Source organism: Anolis carolinensis, chromosome 1 (genome assembly GCF_035594765.1).
Source record: "Anolis carolinensis isolate JA03-04 chromosome 1, rAnoCar3.1.pri, whole genome shotgun sequence".
Taxonomy (NCBI): domain Eukaryota; kingdom Metazoa; phylum Chordata; class Lepidosauria; order Squamata; family Dactyloidae; genus Anolis; species Anolis carolinensis.
The window spans coordinates 166972506-167000473 of NC_085841.1; the positions used below are offsets into that span (position 1 = coordinate 166972506).

At 39.6% G+C, this 27968-nt stretch overlaps 1 protein-coding gene across 6 annotated transcripts in view; it reads left to right on the forward strand.

Moving 5' to 3' along the window:
* The window catches only part of atp7b (ATPase copper transporting beta), a 43521-nt gene extending 16401 nt beyond the window's left edge, over window positions 1-27120 (forward strand). For 5 of the 6 annotated variants that reach the window (XM_008115716.2, XM_008115724.2, XM_008115710.3 and 2 more), the window contains 20 exons: window positions 1655-2837; window positions 5182-5433; window positions 6025-6188; window positions 7141-7302; window positions 9031-9107; window positions 9845-10019; window positions 10113-10346; window positions 10647-10738; window positions 11606-11733; window positions 14080-14234; window positions 16315-16449; window positions 16987-17181; window positions 18737-18922; window positions 20768-20924; window positions 21891-22037; window positions 22528-22670; window positions 23729-23932; window positions 24053-24170; window positions 25446-25548; window positions 26697-27120. In XM_008115716.2, the coding sequence (XP_008113923.2) occupies window positions 1673-2837; window positions 5182-5433; window positions 6025-6188; window positions 7141-7302; window positions 9031-9107; window positions 9845-10019; window positions 10113-10346; window positions 10647-10738; window positions 11606-11733; window positions 14080-14234; window positions 16315-16449; window positions 16987-17181; window positions 18737-18922; window positions 20768-20924; window positions 21891-22037; window positions 22528-22670; window positions 23729-23932; window positions 24053-24170; window positions 25446-25548; window positions 26697-26964 (4260 nt within the window). In that variant the 5' untranslated portion in view covers window positions 1655-1672 and the 3' untranslated portion in view covers window positions 26965-27120. The remainder of the gene's footprint in view (window positions 1-1654; window positions 2838-5181; window positions 5434-6024; window positions 6189-7140; window positions 7303-9030; window positions 9108-9844; window positions 10020-10112; window positions 10347-10646; window positions 10739-11605; window positions 11734-14079; window positions 14235-16314; window positions 16450-16986; window positions 17182-18736; window positions 18923-20767; window positions 20925-21890; window positions 22038-22527; window positions 22671-23728; window positions 23933-24052; window positions 24171-25445; window positions 25549-26696) is intronic. The other variant, XM_008115737.3, reaches the window with a different exon arrangement.
* The last annotated feature ends 848 nt before the right edge of the window (window positions 27121-27968 follow it).

Genomic DNA, 27968 nt, shown 5'->3' on the forward strand with positions numbered 1-27968 from the left:
TCTTGTAAGATACATAATTGGTATCTTCCAGTATAATGCCTTTTTATGAACACGAAAATACTCTGAATACTTTTGTTGTTAACAGCCATCAAGATGACTTTGACTTGTGGCTCTCAATGACTGAGAGATCGCCAAATCCTTGGTTGAATCTATCCACCTGGAATGCAGTGTTCCTCTTTTCCTATTGCCTTTTGTTTTATTAAGCATCATTGTCTTTTCTCGTGAATCATGTCTTTTCATAGTATGCCCAAAGTACATCAGCCTCATCAGATGAGCAGAGGTAAAGCGGAGGACATCGTGGGCAGTGAATGGAATTGTCAGGCTGTGTTCCCTCCTGTCAGGATCCGTCCTCTGCCTTCTCATGATGTTTCCCTATCTGTCCCCGCTTCCTCTTTAGACTCCTCTTCCCTTCAATGAGTAGCCTGCTACCTCAATGCTGTCAGCAAGGAGCCCCACAGAGCCCCACTGGAAGTAGCCCTGCATCATGTGATGGACTAGGGAACCCCTGGGTAACGCAATGGATTAAACTCTATGTGCTGGCAGGACTGATGACTTGAAGGTTGGGTTGCTGACCTGAAGGTTGCCGGTTCAAATCCAACCCGGGGATGAATTCCCTCTATCAGCTCCAGCACCATGCGGAGACATGAGAAAAGCCTCCCACAAGGATGGTAAAAACATCAAAACATCTTGTCGTTCCCTGGGCAACATCCTTGCAGACAGCCAATTCTCTCACACCAGAAGCGACTTGCAGTTTCTCAATTCGCTCCTGACACGAAAAAAATGTGATGGGCTCCTAGGGACTCCATGCCTGAGCGTAGAGAAGTGGGGAGAAGACGCTTCTCTCGCTGCATCTGATGAGGTCCAGGCCATCTTAGATTCTTGGGACTGCTTAGGATTGATTTGCTCTGGGAGTCATTTATTTGGGTTTTTTTCCTGGCAATTCAGGTATCTGTACATCTCTCCTCAGGCACCACATTTAAAATAGCTGGATTCGCAATTTTTGTATCTAGAGATGAGTGTACAAAGGGTGAGGCACAAATATGGGAAGGGAAAAGGAACATATTTTTTGGAACCTCATGAATTTCCCAAATACTAGAACAGTTAATCTTACAGTACATAGTGTGTGTATATTGTGTTTGTCCAACCAGTAGGTCAAAGGCTGAATTAGGGCTTTTGTTCAAGTACACATCCTTTCTTTGCCAATGCACATGCGTTTAACAAGTTTGCGTTTAAGGAGAATTAACATTCATTTTCACAAACGTGTTTACTCTTCCCCTCCAGTATTGCACAAAGGAAAACCAGGACAAGGAAGCACAGATCCAAGTAAATCAAAGGGAGGACTTGCCAAGAAAAGTCAATTTTTACTGCCAAGACTCGTCCTTCGTCTACTCTTTACAAGTGTTGATTCATTTTAGTTACCCCAATAAGTCATTTGGAGTTACAAAGCACAGGAAATTCTATTCAAAAGTTAAGAGTTTTTTTGGAGAGAAACGATCAAACGCATTGTCCCGGTTTGGTAGATCAGGTATACTAGTGTACAGTGTATTTGTGTTACAGTGCAAAGGATGTACAGATACCTTTGCATTATTTCTTGCTCTGCACAATTCTATGATATCCTTTCAAAACAGGCACATTATTTTTCTTTTCTTTTCAGGCTGTATCGTCATCAGCAATGAAGCACAAGTTTGCCTTTGACAATGTTAGCTTTGAGGATGACTTGGAGCATTCATCTGTTCTTCTTCCCCGAGCGAACACTGTTACTGTTGATATCTTGGGTATCACTTGCCAAGCCTGTGTACAATCGATAGAGGGGAAAATTTCCAAGGTGAAAGGAATTGTTGATATCAAGGTATCTCTTGAGCAAAGGAATGCTGTCATAAAATACTTGGGACTGGAAATAAGTCCCCATCAGATCTGCCAGGAAATCAACGATATGGGATTTGATGCCAGTATTGTAGACACAACACAGTCTTCAGGACAAACGGCTGAGGAAACTTTGGTTAAGATGAAAATAGAAGGTATGACCTGTGAATCTTGTGTTAACGCCATTGAAGAAAAGATTGGGAAACTCCATGGTGTGAAGAAAATCAAAGTGTCTCTCAGCAGCCAGGAAGCCACAATCACTTATACTCCACTTGTGATTAGCCTTGAGGAACTAAAGGATAATATCAATAACTTGGGATATAAAAGCACTGTCAAGCATAAGCAACCCTCACTCAATCTTGGCCTGATTGATGTAGAATGCTTACAACAGACAGATGTAAGGACACCTGCTGGGCTTGATGGTAGAAGCGCTACATCAGAAGACACTGCCACCCCAGCTTGTGTTGCAGTGCTGGGTGTGGAAGGGATGCACTGCAAATCCTGTGTCAACATAATTGAAAGTTCAGTCTCAGACATGCCTGGAGTACAACGTATTAAAGTATCCTTGGAACACAAAAATGCCACAGTGTGGTTTGACCAGAACATGGTCACTCTATCCTGGTTGCAGCAAGCCATTCAATCTCTTCCCCCTGGTAACTTCAAAGTATCCTTTTCTAGTGCAATAGAGGGCCACAATGGACCACTTACCTCAAAGGCAGCGTCCTCTTTGCCTTGCGTCTCTAGAAGTCCTCAGGATGAATCCAGTGCAGCTATGATTAAGATTGATGGCATGACTTGCAATTCTTGCGTAAAATCCATTGAAGGCTCCATATCCCAAAGGAAAGGGGTCCTCCATATCTCCGTGTCTCTAACTGAAGGGACTGCAACTGTCTCCTACAATCCGGCCATGACCAATTCTGAAGAGCTGAGAGCTGCTATAGAAGACATGGGATTTGATGCCTCTGTCCTCTCAGGTATGATGTCACTTTTCTTCTATTATGGCGTCTTGTGACTGAGAAGGATCTCTTCACCTCCATCAATAGTACTAGAAATGGATCAGAAAACTATACAGCTTACTTGCTCACTTGTTCATATCAGCTATACCTTTGTGTTTGTACTTTTTGCTGTGATCACATTATCCTAGCATAAAAACAAAATAGGGAGGCCAAAGCTGGAAAAAGCCCTGGAATGATTCAAGCATGGCTTGGAATGAAGGGGTCCCCTTGTACACCAAGAATGAACAAAGAATGGCCCAGGGCTATAAGCAGCCCCAAAGCTGGTTTCCCCCGTTCGGTGGAGGAGAGGAGGGGGTGAACTTCCAGCAAAGGCAATTATGGCTTCCCTTGCCAAAATACTTTTTTTCAAACCACAAATTCCAGTCTCTCCCAGACACTTCTGGGTTTTTCTTGTTTGTTTTGGGATGTGGGGATGTGCAGAGATTTTGACAGCCTGTGTGGCCTTCTGAGGTTCCCAAGCTTAGAAATTTGGCTCCTGGACATACCACCTGGATTTACCTCCTACTGGAAACCTTCCAATATGTTGTTCTGGGCTGGAGAATTTGATGTTGTTTGGTGTAAAACCACCATCATGCATCACCATTGGCCAGGCTTGCTTAGGATGAAGGAATCAGGAGACCAAAAACATTTGGTAGACAATATGTTGTCCAATCCTATAATAATGTAGTCTAAGATCTTAGGCTTGGTCTATCATCTCTGAGTGATCATAGAATCATAGAGCTGGAAGAGACCACATGGGCCATCTAGTCCAACCCCCTGACATGCAGGAAAGCATGATCAACGTAACCCGACAATCTTTGAAAGAAGTTAAAAGTATTAGCCCATGCTCCAGTTTTCACCTTTTGTAATTTAAGATGTTTATCAGACAATGCAGTTATATTATTATAGTAGTGATGCCACCTTTGTCTCAGCCTTGTCACATGAAGTCATGGTTCTTCTAATACAGTAGAGTCTCACTTATCCAATGTTCTGGATTATCCAACGCATTTTTGTAGTCAATGTTTTCAATACATCGTGATATTTTGGTGCTAAATTCATAAATACAGTAATTACTACATAGCATTACTGTGTATTGAACTACTTTTTCTGTCAAATTTGTAGTATAACATGATGTTTTGGTGCTTAATTTGTAAAATCATAACCTAATTTGATGTTTAAAAGGCTTTTCCTTAATCCCTCCTTATTGTCCAACATATTCGCTTATCCAACGTTCTGCCGGCCCGTTTATGTTGGATAAGTGTTGTAGCACAATCTTTGTGAATTTGATTTTTTTATGCTGCTGAAAATAATTTGGCAATCGCACCCTTTCCTGATATGGTTCAGTAACTAGTCTGATTGTGAATATCATATTCTGTGTTACTGTGAGTATGATTGAATTGCAGTTGTGCAATTTCTTTTAATATTCCCAAGGAACTTTCCCATAAGGGAACCTTGGACTACTTCTGGTGCTTAGCTGGAGAGGACAAGACTTCCCAAGCAAAATAGCTGTGTTTCCCAGTCTGTTCTCAGTACTCTATACTCTCCTTTTAGATTTTTTTGTAATTTGTTTTATATTTACTATTAATTTGTAATAACTGTGCAAACCGTGAACCTTGGGAAATCATTATCCAGATATATTTTACTGCTTGGGGATTTTTTTCTTCTCTGGTTTCCTCTCATATCACCTCACAACATTACTTGTTTAGTTTTTATTTTATATTATTTTAAATATTTTTAAGGTAGTATCATAAGAGCCTTGGAACTTCATACAGTATTTTAAAAATATTAAAGGGAAAACATTAATGATGCATGAAGCAGGGTGGTGTGAATTGCACTTTTGATTTTTAGGAATTTATAGTGGTGAAAAGAAAGCAATGGAAGTTACTCTATGAAAGTACAAATGTGATAAGGCTGCCATATACAGCATGGGCATTCAGCTATTTTCATGAATATGGGTGAAACAGTTATCAAATGAGACAGCCCCAAACACCTGACTAGTGTGATAAACAACTAAATATCCAGTTGTTTCTTCTGTTATTGTTATTATTAGTAATAGTATTAGTGTTTATATCCTGCTTCTTGTCTCCCAAAGGAGACTCAAAGCAGCGAACACAAAAAATCAAACAACATGTAAATTAATTTGTCTTCTAAATATATTTCCTTGTCGCTTCTTTAGTTGTCCTCGGGTATTAAAGAAATACCTTTCCAATATGATGGCAACTTTCCCAAAGGAATTATAAAATTTCCTTTTGGATAACTGTTAGGGAGCGATTTCGGATACTGTGCTGTGTACGTATATTAATTCAGTTTGTCCGTATTCAAGATGCTATCACCTCCACTGGGAAGTCTCCTGATGAAGGTCAAGGGTCCGGTGGGATGGCCTCTGCGTCTTTGAGTAAGGAAGTTACTCCAGGTTTATCACACAAAGATGTTTGGTCACAGAAAAAGAACCCGCCTCTTCACTCTCCAAAACCATCCGATTCTGGAATGACTGAAAGATGTTTTCTCCTGGTGACAGGCATGACATGTGCATCGTGTGTATCAAGCATTGAGAAGAACTTACAAAAAGAAGATGGTAAAATAACTAATATCCCCAACATGTAGTTTCGTTCTGTCCTTTGGATGCTTTGAACTTTCTCTCTGAGGAGCCTGCTTTAATAGCAGGCTGCACCTGCTACTTGATGAGATGATCTAATTTCTCTGGAATCAATATAGTTTTATTTGTATGATACATGCAATGACATGAATAGCTCTGTTTTAAATGCTATATTTATGGAAGTTCTGCATACTTGTATTTGTTGGCATACTTACAAAAGACTATTTTTATAAGAGTATTATATAAATGAGGCTATATTTATCGAAACACTGCATAAACAAAGCTATATTTATTACAGTATTACAGCATGAATTAGGTTATGCGTGCTTCAATATTACAATATTAGAGGATGGATAACCTAATTTATGTAATACTTAGTGGTATGGATATAGTTGTGACTAAGAAGCTGGGCACCTTGGAAATAAGTGGCACAGATTTCAGAATGGTCTGCTTCTACCTACATAATAAAAACATCTTAACAGTAAGGGATGGGCTTTATCTTGCTCTTACAGACAGATTTTTGCATGATTCATGAGTAGTTTGGTATCTGATCTAGCTCCCTTATTACAGGAATAGTTTCTGTGCTTGTTGCCTTGATGGCAGGGAAAGTTGAAGTAAAATATAAACCAGATAGAATTCAGCCTCTTGAAATAACCCAGTTGATTGAGAACTTGGGTTTTGGAGCTTCGATCATAGAAGATTACCTTGCAACAGATGGCGATATAGATCTGACAGTGAGTATCATGGAGACTATACACAGCAAGTACTTCTACCAACATTTGTTTGATGTAATCATTCTTTCTCATGAAAAATGTGATCTCCAAATTTTTATCATTGCAGTTACTGAAAACTTCACACTCTTAGCTGCAAAAGTTTTTCGTTTTCTCACTGTCAGCAGTGCCACTAAATTTACTGAAGGAAAATTACTTTGGAGGGACAATGACCTCATCTTACCCATCTTCCCATAGCCACACTGGTGCATCAGCTACATTCCTTCTTTTCTTTCCATCCCTACCCAACCCTAGCCCCAATGTAAGCTATTGGTTCACCCTTCAAACAACAAACAACTGTTTTACTTTAATTACACAAGCCAACAAAATCAAACATTTGTCGTCATCAGAAATGAGAATAGCACAGTTTAATCAATTTTATGCTGATTTTAAATATGCCTTTATTTATTTTCCGCTACGTCAACTTTTAAAAATATGACGAATGGTACATTACAATGGAGTACTATAAAGCCTGCACATTTCACATCATATTTGTGTAACACAAGCCAACAAGTATTTTCATCAGATATAATTTTAGGTGATTCTTATAGGGTTTTTTGCGCTGAATTCAGATCTGTGTTTATTTTTTTCTCTATCACATGTAGTTTTTGCAATTAGGCTAATCAAATAATTAATGCATTTATGCACTGATATCAATAGAATCTAATTTATATCAGTGTGTAAATGCATTAATTATTCGATTAGCCCCATCGCAAAAACTACACATGATAGAGAAAAAATAAAAATAGATCTGAATTCAGTGCAAAAAAACTCTATAAGAATGACCTACAATTGTATCTGATGAAAAATACTTGTTGGCTTGTGTTATTTACTTACCTTCTCTGCAATTGTCTGCTTTTACAATTTAAGATACTGTAGTTTCTCATGTTGACTCTTAACATGTTGCTTTGTTTAGATCCTCGGAATGACTTGTGCTTCATGTGTTCATAACATTGAATCCAAGCTTGCCCATACACCTGGCATTCTGCAGGCATCTGTGGTTCTGGCTACTTCCAAAGCTCATGTCTGCTTTGATCCTGAAGTGGTTGGTCCGCGAGACATTATAAAAATTATTGAGGTGAGCTATTAGATCAACTGTTCCTTTAAAAGCCATTGAGTTTGGAATGCAGGCTCAGTATCAGGAAGATGTATACAATACTCTGCAATGCATGGCAACTGGGCAGATAGTGTTTAGTGAGCTAACAAAATTCATCAGAAGGGCAGCTCGTCACATGGTACTCATTAGATCGGTGGTTCCCAAACCTTGTTTTTTTGGCCAGGGACCACTTTCCAACATTAGTACCAAAAGGGTTATGAATCAGTTTTTGGTCAACTTTAGATTCAGTTTGGTTATTTGGGGTGCTGATTCAGAAAATTGCATTGAATAGACAACATCAGCTTTAGTTTCTGATACAGAACATATGACATCCAGTAGTTGCCATCTGCTTGCCCACAGAAAACCATATTTAATAATCTAGAGCTGATATGGTTAATCCAATGCAATTTTCTGAATCAGCACCCCAAATAACCCCAGGAACAGGCTTCAAAACGAAGACACCAAGGTGCCCCCGTTTTTAGGTGCCACATGGAATGGTTCCACTCAAGGGAGGAGGAGAAGAAGCAGCTTGTTTTCGCGCCTTTTGTAGGTAGTCAGCCTCTCTCCTTCCAACATCCCTTTTGCTTTGGTCCTATAAGAGGGTTTTGCAAGACCCGTCGCTCTCGTTGCAACGGTGTAACAACGGTGAGGCCATGGACCATATTTTAGTTCTTGGGGACCACAGGTTACAACTGCTTCAAGTTGTAAAATTAAATGGGAAAAGAACAGCTCATGTGGCCCAAAGCTATAGGAGGTTTTTTTGGCCTCCATTCTCATTGGATTTTTAAATTCAGAATGTCTCTCCAACCCCTAAAGTGGGAGTGAGAGCAATTGTTCCATACTCATCTTAGCTATTTTTAGATCTAGAAGAAGCCACCCTCCCTGAAAAAAATCTCAAGTGACTTCTAGTTTACTTTCAAGATTTAAAGCTCTATTGCCCACACCCCCAAAACTGCCTTATTTCCAAGTGGGGAAAGACAATTGCTTTAAAAAATGTAATTGGGGAGATTCCATAATGGGACGCAACCCTTTGAGGTCCATTTAGGGGCCACTAGAGTTCTGTATGGAAAGTAGTAAGGAGCCAGACAAACATTAAAATAATTTCAGCCATGGTTAAGATCAACCTAATAGCAAAGTTCTACTGAACGTTTTAGGAAAGTGTTTGAATCCCTAAATATTTTCCTGCAACACATTTGTGATTTATTTTAATAGCCAAGGGCATTTTGAAAAGCAAGCATGAATAGAAAAATGTGAACTATTGAAATGATGTCTTAGCAGCAAGTCTGAAATTTAAGACATCACAATCATTACGGCTGTTGTTAAACTGAGGTGGGAAAAGACAAAGAACAGAACTAAGCAATAAATGAAGTAACCAAGAGAGTAATTTTTAATGTGTTTAGATTTGTTTTGTTATTCCAGTTCCTATTGATAAAGACAGCTACAAAGTCACATAGTAAAATATTGAATTTACAGCACTATGAATATATGGCACTTGAAGCTATTTTGTCAGAAAAATGTAGGCTATGAAAATAAAAGGTATGCTTTTTATACATAAATTATGACGCATAATTCTGAGCAACTTTGGGGATTTGGATTTTAAAAAGAGCCACATTTGAATGGCTGCATAATCACCTATACCTGATTTTACTTATTTGATTTTCTTGTACTTAGATTTATAGATGTCTTATCTCCCTCTTTTCTATTATAAAGGGAATTGGTTTTCAGGCATCTTTGGCAAAAAGAGATCCAAAAGATCATAACTTGGATCACAAACAGGAGATCCAACAGTAAGTATGGCTGCAAATGGCAACATGGACAGGATTATCTCCTGTCCATGTGAGTAGAGAAATTAGGCACTGCTTAAGGGGGGAGGTATTTTTATGGCACCACAAAAAGGAAATATCAGAAAATGGCAGCGATCAAAGAATAGGAGGAAAAGTTTGGGGTCAAAGGTTCGTCATCATAGAGGATGGAACGACAGCACCCCCTGTGGCCAGAATTGAGCCTCCAGGAGGCCAAAGTTGGAAAATTCCGACATCTACCTCTATCCGTTGTCTATCCTGTATATCTAATGGCACTGAATGTTTGCTAAGTATATGTTCTGTGATCTGCCGTGAGTCCCCTTCGGGTTGAGAAAGGCGGGATATAAATGCTGTAAATAAATAAATAGAAGTAAAAATCCATATTCAGGATTCAGTACCTAGTTAGTCAATACAAATATCTGCAGAAGCTGGGAATGTGGAATATTTACCCCAGGCCATAGCCAGATGGTTGGGGGGGGGGTGTTAAGGGTTCAACCCTCCTCTTGAAATGTTTAAGGCTAAAAAATTTCTGGTTTACTCATGAATTGATCTAGTTAACCAATTCATGAGTAAACCAGGTTTTTTAAACCTGAAACCTGAAAAACTTCTGGGGGTCGGGAGCAAATTGAACCCTTAACCCCCTCTTCTGGCTACAGACTTGCACCTGTTTCATTGCCAGGGAAGATTTACCTTCTAATACTGTGGATTCCCTTCCTTTTCAGATGGAGGAAATCATTCTTGTGCAGCCTGGTATTTGGTATCCCTGTTTTGATCTTAATGGTTTACATGTTAATACCTGCTGCCGACCATCATGATTCAATGGTGCTGAATAAAAATCTGATTCCTGGATTATCTATTCTAAACCTACTCTTCTTTATCCTTTGCACTTTGGTTCAGGTACCATTCTAGAATATTTTCTTTCCATTGCATAATTGGCTACAAAAATCTTGTTTGAATCCAATTTGAGAGAATGTTGCTTTCTTTGGACAGTTCTTTGGCGGATGGTACTTCTACGTCCAAGCCTATAAGTCTTTGAAACACAGGATGGCTAATATGGATGTCCTCATTGTGCTGGCCACGTCCATAGCTTACCTCTACTCATGCGCCATTTTGCTGGTCGCCATAGTTGAAAAGGCTGAGCAAAGTCCCATCACCTTTTTTGACACTCCTCCAATGCTCTTTGTGTTCATAGCTCTTGGACGGTGGCTGGAGCACATAGCCAAGGTTAGTGTATCTTGAGCATGAGAGACAAAGGCCATTTCATGTAATTCTAATGTAAGGGAAAGAGGAAGACATTTCAGGTTTTTGGACTAGGGTGGGAAACTGGGGCCCTGCAAGCACGTGTTTGTACTGCAACGCCCATCATCCCTCCCTATTGCCTACACTGGCTGTGGTGATGATAAGTATAGACCAACCACATCTGTACGTCTACTGTGTCTTAAGCTATGTGTGATTCAATAAGACTGAATAAGAAGCTGAGCAAATGTTTCATAACAATCAATGTGTTGTCTCTCTGTTTCATAGAGTAAAACATCAGAGGCGCTTGCCAAATTAATCTCTCTTCAAGCTACAGAAGCTGTTGTAGTGACACTTGGACCTGACAACTGCATCATTGGGTATGTCTTTCTATTGTGTAAAAATATTATGGTTTTTTGCAATATTTTTGAAATGTACTTTAAATGGTCTGTCATGGATGCAACTCACATATGAGGATGAACATTGCAGTTTTTATTTAAATTCAAGATCTGTTTCAAGGTGATCCCTTTGTAGGCAAACTCTTTAGAGGTCACCATAAATGCAGGAGCATTCAAGCAAGTTGGGCTCAAAGGACTAGGAGATGCAAACTTGTTGCCCTTATGAATGCTGTGTGATCAGAGTTTTAACATGAAGCAGGAAAGGAAGTGAGTTTCAGACGTTCACATTTGGATTTTACCAGGGTTCAAGTTGTTTTTTAGGGGTTCCAAGGATTGCTGGGAACAAGACAGAAACATTGGTGGAAATCTTCTTTCTGAAAATGTGAAATATATCGTTACGACTTGGAATTATCTGCATGTTTAGTCAAAACACATTTTGTTTTCTAAAACTGAGCTGGAGAAAAAGCATGAAGTTCTTTTATTAGTGTATGCAGTTCTAAAAAAATCTAGATTGGGTAGTTATGTGTTTAGTAGGTGGAGTAAATAATCCCTTAGAAAACAGTGTGATAATATTCTGTCAATGTAGGGTCTCACACTTAAAATCTATATGTTAATTTAAATCTGAGAGCACAAATTCCATTCCATAATGAGAAACAGTACATATATATAAAAGACAATCTGACAGAATTTAGTTTTGCTTGGAGACCTGCTTCCCTCCCTCCCCCAAATGAAAACATATAGTCCTTCTTAATGCATGTTTTTAAACTGCTGGGTATCCACCCCAATTTAAAGACCCCAGTGCTTTCGTCTATGTAGTGTGGCTCACTTACATTGAGCTTTCTCTTACAGGGAAGAACAAGTGCCTGTTGAACTGGTTCAGCGAGGCGATATTGTAAAGGTAGTACCTGGTGGGAAATTCCCAGTTGATGGAAAAGTTGTTGAAGGCAGTTCTATGGCTGATGAATCCCTCATTACTGGTAACTTCCACATTGTTAAGCAACTGAGCAATAGATCTTCCTACACATGTTTCTTTACTGTGTTTTGTCAATAAAATATTTGAGACTTGAGTCTGTGGGATCAGTTGCCATAATCTTTCCTCTGTCAAATCTTTATCCACTGTGATCAAACACCAACTCTCTGTACTCAGTAACCTACTTCTGATGGCAGAGACATAGGACTGTCATCACCATGAGAGACAAGAGGAATGACATATTTTTCATTATAAGAATTATTTAGAAATGGGAATCTAATCTATTTCGTTATCACTTTGAGATTTCCTAAATGTGTTTGAACACCTTTAGTTATAGTACCTACAAAGTAGTCTTCCCCACCCAAGGAAACTCTGTGTAGTCTTTCTTTCTGACTAGACTTCTCCAGATTCCTCCCCATCCAGTATCAGGAATCATGGACAAACCTCACTCTGCCTCCATGTTTTCAAGTTGCCTCTGGCTTCTAGGATGCTTCGATTGCTTGCTGAATCTCTCTCTGATCAACAATATGTCTGAAGCCTATCCGTACTGAATTCAGTTGCTTACTGAAAGCATCATCACAGTCACACTATCCAGCTTCTTGCTTTACCAGCCCTAATACTCAGAGCTTCCACCTAAGCTTTTCAGACTGGCCTTTCTCCTGCTCTGCACACTCTCTTTTATTTATTTATTACATCACTTCTACCCCGCCCTTCTCACCCATCAGGGGACTCAGGGCGGCTTACAGTATAACCATACACATTAAAAACAGTTTTCATCAAATTTAAAAATCCATCAAGATTAAAAATTACAATAAAATTAAGAATAGCCATTAAAATATACATAATTATACATTTAAATATACATTTAAGGCGCTTTCCATGTTCATGTGGGGTCTGTCAGTAGGTCATATATTCTTATCTCATTTTTGCTGCTACTCATGCTCAACAATGAAGAACTCTTCTTAATTGTCTTTCATAGAATTCTAGTTATCCTTTCTCCAGGAAGCTAGAAACTTTGGCTAATTGCTCCTTATGTAACTTCCAGTCACGCATCAACTTTTCTGACTCTTCCACTAGACCACTCTACCTAAAAAGGATTCCTTTTGCTTCTCTCCTTAGCCTAGTCATCTTCAGACTCAGTTTTGCACCCTCAATTCATAGCAACTGTAGCTAAGGCAGCTAAAGCTACTTTATATATGTAGTTAAGAAGGGCAAAATGGGATTCCAGAAACCTTCTAGATTTTGATATACTGCAAATCTCAGCAACCTAAGACAGCTGGGTGAAAAAAGCTGGGAGCTGCAGTCTAGCTTCAGGATTGCTGTAGGGCTCTCACCCTGCAGTGCATTATCCCTCAGGGACTACACAGAGAATCTAAGTACCATATATACTTGAGTGAGGGTCCTGGCTGGCTTATATTCGGGGTTGGCTTATACTTGAGTATATAGGTAATTAGAGTTGGACAGTTTTATCTTAAATTACTGTTTTATGTAAATATTCAAAAACATTTAACCTACTGATGCCTCAGTTGTAATTTTATTAGTATCTATTTTTATTTTTGAAATTTTCCACTAGCTGCTGCATTTCCCACCCTAGTCTTATATTCGAGTCAGTAAGTTTTCCCAGTTCTTTGTGGTAAAATTAAGTGCCTCGGCTTATGTTCGGGTGTGTTTAAACTCAAGTATAGTGTCTGTTTGTTATCATAAACTGCCCTTAAGTAAAGTTCAATCTACAACAGCCTCATGACTGAGAGACCTCCAAGGCTGTATCCACACTGCAAAATTATAGGAGTTTGACACCACATTAACTGCCATGGCTTATGTGATTCTAGGGTTTGTAGTTTTGTGCAATATTTCAGACTCCTACAAAATCCAGAACCTCATAGTGTGAAGCCATGGGGGGAGATGGTTGGGGAGATGGTGGCGGGGTATAAATAAAGTTTTATTATTATTATTATTAAATGCTATAATTCTGCAGTATAGATGGTCTCCAGGTGATCTTAGTATCTAAGGCACAGCAAAGGCCATCTAGTCCAACCCTTGCTAACTTATTTACGACCCCAAGAGGCTTAGCCTATTTAATTTTGGCCCCTTACTACTGACAAGTTGTGCAGGCTTGCTCTGGGGACCCCAGGTTGAGAACCGCTGCTCTAAAGGAAGGTGTGCAGGAAGCATACACTAGGGTTTTTGGGGGGAACAGAGGTTGTTAGTTCTCCATCAAATTCAGCAACAGGAACACAGCAATGGCTGCAGATAGCCCCTGCTGTAATCCAAGTGTTGCCCAAATCCACCCTTGTTATGAAATTAGAGAAATATTGTTTAAAATGTATTGGTTTCACTTATTTTGTTTTTGTAGGGGAGGCCATGCCTGTTGTTAAGAAACCTGGCAGTACTGTAATTGCAGGCTCTCTCAATGCACACGGCTCTGTGCTTGTAAGTGCAACTCATGTTGGCTCTGATACCACCCTAGCTCAAATTGTGAAACTGGTAGAAGAAGCTCAAATGTCAAAGGTAAAATATATCTATTTACTGGCTATGGGGTTTTCAGTTAGAGTGTCTGTTTTGGCTATGAACATATGCACTTTATACAGAAAAGTTAAAAAAAAGTATTTAAGCGTTCAAATTTAGGGTAGGCTGAGAAGTGATGCCTGCTATGTCCCATATTTTGCCACTTAATGTCTTGTCAATTCTCCCCAACTTTACTGAAAGCCTAGTCCATGCTGTCTCTCTGCTTGCTTGCTTTCTGAAGCCCCATTAGCTGCCCAGCTCCCCAAATGCCTCCAAACAAGGAAACTTTCACACTCACAGTTGTAACATTTGGATGTCTGTTTAATTACTGAAGGGGACAAGGGACACCTAATTTAATTTGATTAATAAATAAATAGCAATAGTATGAAGAATAGTTTGATTAAATAAATTGCTTTAGCCTAGGAAATCAATTGAAAATGGACTCCTCCGTGTTAGAAAGAATTAATTGAGGAAGTCTGCTGTGAGAAAACACAGAGCCCAACTATTAAGCCCATCGGCCCCTTAGCTATGCAAGGGAAAACTACTGAAGGGAAAAGCCAGGATCATAAAGGAAGGATCAGCAGTCTTAAGTCTTAAGATGTAAGACAGTTCAAAGAAAGATGGTATTTTGATTTTGACCAAATGGGTGCTTCAAAGGAAGAGAGAAGGTTCAAATTGTGATCGATATATTGAATAATTGTAATCAGGAAATTGTGGGGAAATTGCTTTCCTGAGCTGTTTTGATGAGCAACTGATCCAAGTGTCATGTGTAGGATGAAAAGAGAAAGAGATAAATTGAAAGACAAGAAGGGGCATGAGACTGAGAACCAGGATGTTTAAAGGTGTGAAATGTACTTGTAAAAACCTATAAGAACCTTATGAGATACTTCATTCATGTGGCGCTTTCCTTTCTGAGCAGTCACCTGCAGCTCTATTTGCAAATAAATCTGTGTATTCCATCTCCTCACCTCTGAGCCCCATTGGGAAGCCAGCCTCAGAGGTTATAGGGTTGCCATTGAAAGAGGCCTTTCAGCCTAGCCTCTTTATTACCTTGACTCCATTACTACGGAATTTAGATTTCTGTAAATAATTTGGATTATTTTTGCCAGAGAGCTCTAGTGATTTACAAAACGACAGATTCTGGGATACTAGAGAATGTAACCATGATAATAAATGTGAGGTCAAAATGCTGTAACAATGTAGTGTGAAGGAGATCTTTGCAAAGCAACAAGGTTGAACCAAATGTATGTAAGATACCCTGCATGTCATGAATCGCATCTTCATCTTGAAAAGAAATCTGAAGAGCATATCATGCCATCTTGGGATTGTAAATTATTGTCATGTAATGAGTTGTAAATGAGAGGCCATCTGGCTGCTCAAGGCTGGGAACCAGATAGATAGCGGATAATTGTTATTCAGATAGATGGCAGTGTCTTGGGAATATGTAAACACTTAAAGACTTGAAAGACAACAAGGGGAGAAGGTGGGGAGGCTAAGACTGTAGGTTCGACTTTCTAACTTGTTGTATGACTTGGAAATAGAGAAGTGTATTAAGATTTATCTGTTAATGGTTATTTGTTCCTGAGTGCCTACGGTTACTGACACTGCAACTTTGTGATTTTGTGAATGCAGGACAGGGGATATATGAATACAGTTATGGTGAGTTTGGGTGGCCAATAGTCAGAGACAACATGTGCCACTTAGGGTAGAAAGTGCAAAAGCTAGTCCTTTGAGAGACAGGGGCCTTGGTGGTCATATGGCCAAAGATCCATGTGAAAATTTCTGATTAGAGGACCGGTATTAGTCTCTGGTCCTCCTTCTTGCACCCTTTGCTTGTCTAGCCATAAGACTGTTGTCTGAACCACCCGCTCATACAGCAAGAAGGGGCAACCATAGTCCACCAAAGAGTAAGAGGGAGGGAGGATATATTTGAATGACAATTGCCACTATTGACTATGCTGGCTAAGACTGATGGGAAGTTTAGGCCAAACATATACTTGCCATTTGGCATGATGAACAGAGGTCATGTATCCTTCCTTGCACTGCACATAAATGTAAAATAAACTACTTTCTGAATTTACAGGCACCCATCCAGCAGCTGGCTGACAAATTTAGTGGATATTTTGTCCCATTTATAGTAATCATTTCAACCGTAACTCTAGTAACCTGGATTATAATTGGATTTGTAAACTTTGATATTGTACAGAAGTACTTTCATGTAAGTATTGTTTATTCATTGTACATATGTTCACATGCAGGAACACAAACATACCTAGTATTTTGCATGTAGACTCAGAAACATATAGCTAAGGTTTTCTCCTTAGATGCAAACAGGAAATAAACAGATCTGAATACAGGGAATAAGTATAGCTTTCTATTAAAAACTAGACATAACATGAATAAAGATTGCTAGGAATACATTGTGATTTTTTAAAATCTAGGCCAGGCTCCCTTGTTTCTACTAAAGAATAGAAAGAAAACATTTTCAAGTATTAATGTGGTTGTTTAGCTCCAAAACTAAAGTAGGGATGACAATTAAGTATATGTGTTAGTTTTAAAAATATTTTTAATGTTTAGTATTTCTAATGCTTGTGTGTGTATATGTTCAAGTTGCCTGTTTACTTATGTCAGTCCCATGAATTTCACAGGGTTTTCTTAAATAAGGAATTCTCAGGTGGTTTTGCTGTTTTCTTCCTCAGAAATATAACTGCACGAGATTTCCTTGTGAGCAAATATTTCTTGTGTTCTCTTTTAGCATCCCAGTAAAAGCATCCCAAAAGCAGAGGTTATCCTCCGATTTGCTTTCCAGACCTCTATCACAGTCCTGTGCATCGCATGCCCTTGTTCCTTGGGTCTGGCCACTCCAACAGCTGTTATGGTGGGCACCGGAGTTGCTGCACAGAATGGCATTCTCATCAAAGGTGGAAAACCTCTGGAAATGGCACATAAGGTTAAGATTTATTGCTAATTCATGCTGATTGTGATTTGGCCCCAAGGTGGGAATTGATAGCCATAACTTTTTGCTACTTCACCATCAGGTATCATTACCATCATTATTTGATGTTTTTGTATGTATACTCTTTTGCATTTGTAAGCCACCCTGAGTCCCTGCGGGGAGATAGAGGCGGGGTACAAGAATAAAATTATTATTATTATTATTATTATTATTATTATTATTATTATTATTATTATTATTAAACAAATCTTACTACAGACTTGCAGTGCAATTCTCTTTAGGTCTTCTTTGAAGTAAGCCTTTAAGAATTCACAGGGGTTTGCTTTTGTGAAAAATATATAGGATTGAAGTCTTAGAATTATAGAATAGTCTTAAATTTTAGCATAAAGGTGCTTAGGGTATAACTTTTTTTGGAGCCCCTAGTGGCACAGCGGGTTAAACCGCTGAGCTGTTGAACTTGCTGATCAAAAGGTTGGCAGTTCGAATCCAGGGAGTGGGGTGATCTCCCGCAGTTAGCCCCAGCTTCTGCCAACCTAGCAGTTCGAAAACATGTAAATGTGAGTAGATCAATAATTACCGCTCCATGCAGTCATGCCGGCCTCATTACCTTGGAGGTGTCTACAGACAACGCTGGCTCTTTGGCTTAGAAATGCAGATGAGCAACAACCACCAGGGTTGGACATAACTAGACTTAATGTCATGGGAAAATCTTTACTTTTACCTTAGAGTGTAACTTTGTGTAACTTTGTGGTCTTCACAGAGATGGCTCCCCTACACAGGGGAAATGTGTTGGAAATTGCTAAAGGATGGTAATTTATGGTGACCCATGAATTTCCTAGTACTTTCTTAGGCATTGAATACTTAGAGGTGGTTTTGCCAGTTCCTTCTTCTGAAATGTGGCCTGATGTCTCCCATCCAAGTACCTAGTCTATTTTCTAGGAATTCCTGGCATTCCTATTCTCATCTGAGTTTCTTTTTAATTCTGAGATAGATTGGTACAAAAAAAAATCTTATTCTTTATCTTATTTTAATTGTTTTAATTAAAAACCCAGAGAACAGCTATTAATAGACTTTGGGATAAAATAATTAACACTGCAAGCTGCAAATAGAGAGAAAAAATGAACAAAGTCTGTGGTAGCTATTTGTGTGGCAGAGGCAGGGCCCCAGCCAGAAAAAAATTTTGGGGGGGGGTTTTGAAAATTTCGGGGGGGGGGGGTTTAACCCCTAGCACACACCCCTCCCCGCTACAAACCTGTCAATATCTGCTTGAGATAATGCCTGGAGGGACTCTTAATGTTTTGTGTCTCATAGACTTAGCATGGGGATTTGGTTAACAAGTTAAAATTCATGAGTAAACCAGGTTTTTTTTATAACCTGAAAAATTTCGTGGGGGGGGGGTTGAACCCCTAAAACTGCCCCCTCGCTACAGGCCTGGGCAGAGGCGTCATTTGGTTAAGTATCCTGTCCTCTGTAGAACTTGAGAGGACAACTCTTGATTTGTTTCAGGTTAGGGCAAAAGCCTATAATCTGCCTGATTTGTTTCTTGCAGATAAAGACCGTGATGTTTGATAAAACCGGGACTATCACCTATGGCGTTCCAAAGGTCATGCGAGTCCTCTTGCTTGGAAATGCAGGGACCTCTCTCTCTCTGAAGAAAGTACTTGCAGTTATTGGCACAGCAGAAGCCAGCAGTGAGCATCCTCTAGGAATGGCTGTCACCAAATACTGCAAAGAGGTAGGCCCTTTTGGTGAACATTTAATATCAGTTTAACAGGAAAGTTCTGTCATTTGTACCCAACACTGAAATTGTTAGTGCCTGTCAAAGGCCATTTGAAGCATCTTATCTGAACATCAGGGAGAAGAACACCTTTAACACTTGGCATGGACAAGGGCTGGAGGAGCTGCATTTTCTCCTCTCACCAGCCTGCTTAGGGATCCTGCCTGAGGAAAGGCAATGCCAGGGAAATGATGCTTTCTGATGCCACAGATAATTAAAAATTTGGAGAGATGATAAAGTCATGAGGTCCTCACCACTGTCCCATTCCCTGATCTTCAGACATAAATAACTCTAATCCAAAGCTGTTGCCATTCAGCTTGCTGGTACCAACCTCTTGAGATATTTTGCTGGAATCATCTCTAGCACCTGAGAAAATACCTGAGGATCAGCATATGCTAGCAGGAGGTTTCCTTCCTGCTATTCCCCTTATCAACCATGTTATGCCTGAAGCAACCTCTCAAAATCCAGTCATGATGGTTTTGCATAACCTGGACTCAAGAAATATCCCTCCAAGCATAGTCTGGGATAAAAATTTGTGCTATTATAGACGGTTGTGCAGTGAAGCAGTGGATATGCTTTCTTCTAGAGCTCACTTACACTTTTCTCAGAAGAGTGTTTTAAGCCAAGGTTGGCTAGGATGGAGCCCCCTAGTGACACAGCGGGTTAACCGCTGAGCTGCTGAACTTGCTGTACGAAAGATTGGCAGTTCGAATCCAGGGAGTGGGATGAACTCCCTGTTAGCCTCAGCTTCTACCAACCTAACAGCTCAAAAACATGCAAATGTGAGTAGATCAATAGGTACCACTCCAGTAGGAAGGAAACAGCACTCCATGCTAACCTCATGACCTTGGAGATGTCTACTGACAATGCTGGCTCTTTGGCTTAGAGATGAGCACCAATGCCCAGAGTTGGACACTACTAGACTTAATGTCAGGGGAAAACCTTTACCTTGCTAGGATACTGCATTTCCAAAAGGCACTGTGCAGTACCTAGAGATAGAAAGATTATTTTATTGCTTGAGTGGGAAATTGAAAAAGGTGCTTTTCTAGTGCCTGGAAACCCAATATGGAGCCGAGAAAGGATCCTGAAAGGCTGCAGACTTCAGGTCCCGCACAATATTGCACATGGTGGGGGAGGATGGAAGCCAACAGAGGATTTGTATTACCTGAATTTGTAATCTAAACCAACTGTCCAATCTCTTGGATTATGATGCTGGTCATTCAGTGTGTATGCAGACTTGTGCAAGTGAATGCACACATACACACTCTGGTGAATATTTCACCGAATTCAAGAAAGGAATGCCTTCTTCCTTTTGCAATAAATAACCTTGTGTTGTATGTGTCAAAGCATTATTTTCCTCCAATAGCTCCAGGGTATCTGCCTAGAGAAAATGCTGCCTAGCAAACTGTAGCCCCTAAAAGTATGTTTTTCAGGCACTATTTCAACCCAGACTCCTTCACCATCTCAGGGGGGCTACCTGTTGCCTTAAAAATAAAGTGGAACCCAAGATAAATGTTGATTTTCCTACATATTAATTTGATGCCATTCTTGCTTTTAAATCCACTGTTATCTTCAGGGAAATAGGGAAAAAAATCATCTGGCATATCGTGAGAATGAAGCCTGGCCTCACACTATCTATGTTTTATAGGCTGCACAGATCTTTCCCTTGTCTTAAGAACCCCATTTAGGGCTGTTATTTTAGCGGTAGCGTCAGCACTTTGTTGTAGATGATCTTAATGTAGCTTCCATTTGTGCTGCACACTTGAAGAAGCAAAGGTTTATTTAAAACCTTAATTGTTGCAGGAGCTTGGCACAGAGATCCTAGGGTACTGCAAAGATTTCCAAGCAGTTCCTGGATGTGGAATAAGCTGTAATGTCAGCAGCATTGAAGCCGTGGTGGGTGAGGCTGACAGAATTGAGACACAACAGAGTTTACAGCTGCTCATCTCAGACTTGAGTGGTAAGTAATACATTAAGGGGGGACTGCTAAATTAGTAGTTCCTGAATCATCAGGTCGTACATTCATCTGAACCAATTCCTTAGTTGTCGAATCTTAAGTTGTTTCATGTCATCCAAATCCAGGTCAGGTATTAGGTGGTATCCCATCTCACTGTCCCCTCCTCACTCTGTAGTAGAGTTTAGTTGTTACACATAATAAATGTACATCCTTGTACCACTAGTACCACTACTAAGAGAGGGAGTATGTAATGAAAATAAGGTCTTTTATAAGACTCTTGTAATTACATTCTCCACTACAGAACTTTGGACACTGGTGTGTGTTTTACATACCATGCTAGGTAAATGTAAAGGTTTTCCCCTGACTTTAAATCTAGTTGTGTCCAACTCTGGGAGTTGGTGCTCATCTCCATTTCTAAGCTGAAGAGCCAGCATTGTTCGTAGACGCCTCCGAGGTCATGTGGCCAGCATGACTGCATGGAGTGCCATTACCTTCTCGTTTGCATGTTTTTGAACTGCTAGGTTGGCAGAAGCTGGGGCTAACAGTGGGAGCTCACCCTGCTCCCCAGATTCAAACCGCCAATCTTTTGGTCAGCAAGTTCAGCAGCTCAGCAGTTTAACCCGTTTCGTCACTGAGGGCTCACTATACACCATGATGCTTAGAATATTTGTGTCTATGTGCTTTAGATACTGTCAAACTATGAAAAGCTGCCTGCTTCTAAGTAATTTCCAAAATGTTTTTAGTATTAGCTAGCTAAGGGAGGATGGACCTAACACTAAAAAAAACCAAAACAAAATTTAAAAAACCTTGGTTTTTGGTATTTCATAAGAGAGCAGCAATTGCTGTGTTACTTCAGCAATAGGAACAACATTCCCATATTCTATAAAACAACTGTGTCCTTCTCTGTAATTTGTGGAAATGATTGAATCATTTTAAGTTTTCATGCAGCTATATTTTTGTATCGGACAGATGCAGTCATCCCTCAGACTTACGCAGTGTTGATAGGAAATCGGGAATGGATGAGACGTAATGGCTTGCACATCTCCAACGACGTCCATGAAGCAATGATGAGCCATGAAATGAAAGGACACACAGCTGTATTGGTGGCTATAGATGGTACTCTAGAGATATTTAAATACACTTTGTGTCCTTTGTAACCAGCGGGAGCCCACCTTTGCCAGATGATGGGGTAGAGTAGACCAAGAGGGGGCAAATTCACAATGTCAGTGGGATAATTTTTGATGTTGAGGCAGCTTAAGATCTATACCAGGCTGAATATTTTTTAAAGCCAAAGGAAAAGAAACTGGAAGTATTTTCAGAGTGTTATGTGAAGAGTGCAAGAATGGGAAATGGCTTTTGAACAAGATTTCTTTGGGGTGGGGGCGGTGGGAGTGGCAGAGGGAGCCTATAGCCCATAAAAAAGACTAGTGGGGCTACAGAACTAAGAATATAAAGACAGGGTGGGAAAGGAAAGCTCACAGTATTTTTGTATGGAACCATTTGCTTTTGAATGCTTTTGAATGCTAAATCCACAAGAAGGTGTCTTCTTAACTGACTCAGATTTGATATCAATATAAATAAATATTTGTGTCTTCTTCTTCTTCAGGTGTGCTTTGTGGCATGATTGCAATAGCAGACACAGTCAAACCAGAGGCAGCTCTAGCTGTGCACATACTGCAAAACATGGGAGTGGATGTGGTGCTTATTACAGGAGACAACAGAAAAACAGCCAAAGCCATTGCAACTCAGGTATGCTGTCTGGTCTGACTGGAGCATGAGAGAGTGATTGATCTTTTGATTAACCAATTAGAATTGTATGTAAATGTATGTAAAAATAACCTGTATCTCAGAGTTGAATGCCTACATGGCAGAGTGTTCCCATGTATCCAAACCTGAATCCTTCTAACGAATAGGCTGGTTAAACTAACATGCTTCAACTGAATGAAAATCATTTTTGTGAAGCATGCCAACATTAATGATGATGTTTTATTCCAGCCTTCTTTGTGAGGGGGAAGGAAGAAATCCAGTGCATTCTTTTAAACTATGACAATAACAATATGTAACAATTTTTTTCTATTCCTGGATTGAAAGTATTATTTCCTGTTTAATTGTGCAGTTCTTACTTTGAAAGTAGTTCTTATACCCCAGAAACCTCATTTTTGTGGCTGCCACAAACTACGTTGAATTGGTTGAGACTGAGATATTCAGTGAAAAACTATAGCAAAATGTGCTACAAATTTTTGTAGTTAAATAATTTTTTCATATTTTTATACTGGAACAATTTAGGAAAATGACATTTATAACTCAAGTACAAAAATCGTGTTACATATTGTAATCAAGTAAGGGAAATTAGTGGAAGAGATCATGACATAGTCACACAGTAAACTACTGGTATGTTATTGCTACTTACTTACGTAAGTTAGTTAAACTTAATTTTTAATTTTAGTTGTTGAATCATAATTTGTTTTTATATGTTGGGTTTTCAATTTTTGTTATTATGGGTGTATGGTTGTGTTTGGCCATTGAATGTTTGCTTTTTATGTTTGGAATCTGCCCTGAGTCCCTTTGGGGAGATAGGACAGAATATAAATAAATAAGTAAATAAATAAATAAATAAATAAATAAATAAATAATTATTATAATTATAATAATAATTATTATTATCCAGCAGCACTCTGTTGATACAGTTTCTCATCCCCAATTTTCAAGGTTTCCCTTTCTCCATTTTTCAAGGTTTCTGAAGTCGTTCACCCTGTCATTACTCTCTGGTCCAATTGTCCTAATACAAGGTATCCTTCTGCACTTAGGTTGGGATCAGAAAAGTCTTTGCTGAGGTCCTTCCATCTCACAAAGTAGCCAAGGTCCAGGAACTGCAGGCAGCCGGGAAGAAAGTTGCCATGGTTGGAGATGGGATCAACGACTCACCAGCCCTGGCCAGGGCTGACGTTGGCATTGCTATTGGCACAGGCACAGATGTTGCCATAGAAGCAGCAGATGTTGTTCTTATTCGTGTGAGTCCATAATATATAAAGTGGGACCGGGGGGTGGGGGAGATGTTTTCAGATGTTCTTGAATTAATAGAACTTTTAAAAATTACAAATTAACCTGATTTTTCTCCCTTCTTGTTGTAGAATGATTTACTAGATGTGGTTGCAAGTATCCATCTCTCCAAAAGGACTGTAAAAAGAATACGAATAAATCTCATCTTGGCCTTAATATACAATCTACTTGGCATACCCATAGCAGCAGGTAAGTGATGATTAGGAGCATTTGGCTTGAATGTTGAAGAAGTGGGAGATTGATTGGCTGTTATGTAATATCTCTAGTAATTATACTATGTTGCCTATAGTTAAGGCCTTTTTAAGGGGAATGTGGTGGTGCATGTACTGATACAGCAGGCCTCACATAGAGTTGCTCCCATCTGGAGAGGACCACATGATTATTGGGATTGCTGCATTGTTGCCAACCTATGTCTCACAGAAGCCCACAAACATGACTTTAGCACCTTTATGTAATAGCCAAAGAGAACATGAGCTGAAGTCTTATATTGAACTTCTTCTCTACCCCTCTTTAAAAGGCTTTGCTGTGACTAATAATTGACATGACCATTTCATAATAATTTGACATTCCCCATGAATTATCCTTTTAGGGAAGAGGGAGGAGAAAGAAGGGAGGAAGTGAAAGGACTGACATTTTAATACCTCGTTCTCTTTGGTTTGGGATGGCATGTGAGTCTCTGTGGTTGAGGCAATGCTAGATTCTGCCTTTTCTTCAAGAAACAGGATTCGAGATGCCATAGGTAAAGGTAAAGGTTTCCCCTGACGTTAAGTCCAGTTGTGTCCGACTCTGGGGGTTGGTGCTCATCTCCATTTCTAAGCCAAAGAGCCGGTCATGTGGCCAGCATGACTGCATGGAGTGCCATTACCTTCCCACTGGAGCGGTACCTATTGCTCTACTCACATTTGCACGTTTTTGAACTGCTAGGTTGGCAGAAGCTGGGGCTAACAGCAGGGCTCATTCCGCTCCCCGGATTCAAACCTGCAACCTTTTGGTCTGCAAGTTCAGCAGCTCAGTGCTTTAACACACTGCAGCACCAGGGGCCCTCGAGATGCCATACAACAGTGAAAAAAGGTCCAGATAAAAGATTATTATTGAAATGTAGTTAAACCCTATATAGATAGACTTTTTAAAAAATCAGTTCAAAATATCGGGAAAAAATCCTGTTTATTTAGTAATCTAATTCTGTCAGGCTCTTTCATTACTGCTATAACCCAACTTTCTAATTCTTTGGGCTTTGACCTTACTTGCTTTGGAGCTTGACAAATGAAAAGGTTTTTGAGAAAGTGCATTTGACTAATAGCCTCCTCCATTAAAACAGAATTCGGCAGGAGATAGGGAAAGTGAACTTGGTCTAGGGAGGGATACTTTATAATGAATCAGCTCATCTTTCCATTTTGTATAGAGATTCTTGCTTAAACACATTTTGAATTGTTACTGTGTATTTTTTGTGTTGCCTTATGTCAGGAGTATTTATGCCTGTTAAAATTGTGTTGCAACCATGGATGGGGTCAGCAGCCATGGCAGCATCTTCAGTGTCAGTTTTGCTTTCTTCCCTGCAGCTCAAATGGTAAGTCTTGAAGTGTTTTTTTGGAATCATAGCCATGTGCATAACATCAGCTAATTTTATGTAGAATTTCCCTGAAGGGCAATAGTACCAAGTCTGGTGGACAGAGCTGAAGGCCGGTAAGATGAGTTTGGGAAAAGTAAGGTGGGCTTCCTCAAGTAAGATTACAAGAGGTGGAAACAGAAAATTAGCACTGAGAGGAGAGTCAACATTGAGGTTGTAGTTTCATCTATCTTCATTTTCCAGAATCTGTCACTAGCATAGTGTTCCTTCAGAGTGGTTCCCTGATGAACTGGGAATAATGTAAAGCAGTGTTTCTCAAACTCTGCTCCTCCAGATATTTTGGACTTCAGCTCCCACAGTTCTTAACAGCTGGTAAACTGACTTGGATTTCTGGGAGCTGAAGTCCAAAATACCTGGAGGAGCTCATTTTTTTCTGGCTATGATACTGTGTCTATCTACAATCTAATCTAAAAGACGTGGAGCTGGATTTAAAAGTGTGACTGCTGTTCTCTGAGCATTTTTCAATGCAGCCTCCCATGTGTGTTCCTTTGCATCTTTTAGTGGGCTTCTCCTAATTTGGTTGTGGAACAAGATCTAATAGCTGTTTCTCTTTCCTTCCCCTTTCTGTTTTGATAAGGGATATGTCCTAGCATTGAGGGAAGTCTAAAAATCACAGCAGTCTGCTTTAAAAAAGAATACACACAGTTCACTAGAGCTGATGGTTTTCTATTCAAATGTTTAATTGATCAAATTTTAATGCTTTATGCACCAAAACCACAATTTAAATTTTTTTAACCTACCAGACTGTTAAACCCTATATTTCAAGCAGAAGTTACCAGTCATATTTTTCCCTTAAGGGCAGCTTTCATTTTATTGTATCTATTCCTTATTACAGTCATATTAAAGAAGACAGAAAAACTTCTAACATAAGTGGGTCAGGGAACATTAATAACATTACTGCTGTTATTGATAGGTCCACTGATTATGCCAGTTATTGTATATGCCAAATGCTTTCTGCCATTCAGAAGGCCCATATTGAGAGCCATAAGCCCATTACTTACAAGGAGTCATTGCAGTCGCCTATTATTTACAGATCAATTTTTTGAACCTTTAACATTTCATGATGTGTGTCTATCTACTTTCTGCAGCTACACAAAACCAGATTTGGAGACATATGAAGCACAAGCTCATGGGCGCATGAAGCCACTGACTCCTTCCCAGATTAGTGTTCATGTTGGAATGGATGACAGGAGGCGAGACCATCCAAAGGCAGGGGCGTGGGATGATATCAGTCAAGTCTCCCTTTGCTCATTGACTTCAGGCCGAGCATCAAGACACATGGAGGATTCCCTACGAAATGAAGCAGACCAATGGTCACTGCTCACAGACAGTCAAGATGAAGATCAGTATATTTAAGAATGCCATGTTCTGCAGCCGATCTACAATGTTCAAGGACATGGCTCTCTTTTTTGTGGCTATTGCTCCACAACAGTCTTGTGGGGTTTTATATTCAGCTACCATATTGTGAGTATATGTGAACTGACACCAATAAAGGAATCTATCTTGAAGTAATCCAAGTCCTTGAGCTCTGGATAACAACACGTCCTATAGACATCACAAACTATGGCCTGGGCCTCAAAGTTTTCCCACACATTGCATCTGTGTACTAGATGCTTTCCAAGAATATTTAATACGAATTTAAGAGATGAAACCTTGTGAAAACAAGGTGCTGGCTGGCTTACTGAGAGAAGTCAGTTGTTTGCCAATTTGCATTATAAAAAGTGAATTTCATATAGGCACAGGGACGAGGGGTATGTCTGGAATGACTAGTCAGAACATTTCATAACACAAATAGATGAAGCAGGAATGGGTGGTTGTATGAATGAGACTGTGTCAGCTTCTCTGAGAATGTGACTTTCAAGGGTTCCATGTTTTTTCCCTTCAAAACATAGAAAAAAATCATTGTAACCACTTAAATTTGTAGTATTTATTTTTTACAAAGGCAAATAAAGATGGAAATGCAAACCTCTTGCTCATTCACATTATACCTGCTGGCTATCATATTGGAACATGTTACTTGATTCACCAAGATCTATTTATTCTGGTTATGTTAAATCATAATCTCTGTATTTAACCCAGAGTCTAAGACATGGAGAAGACTAACGTGCTCAGGGAGCTGATTTTGATTTGCATTAAAGTGAGACACAATTGGACATGAAGTAGGGGTTCCACCCTATTATCCCACTACATTTCCTCCCAGATGTAGAATTCTACCTTAAACTTTTGCTGCTATGAGACACGGGGGTCTACCACCAACCTCCCTGCAATGACCAAAAGTAAGGGCTTTCCCTTATCTCGACATATCTCTTTTATTTTATTTTTCCCAATGGAAAACCCTCCTGCCCCACCTGTCTCCCCAC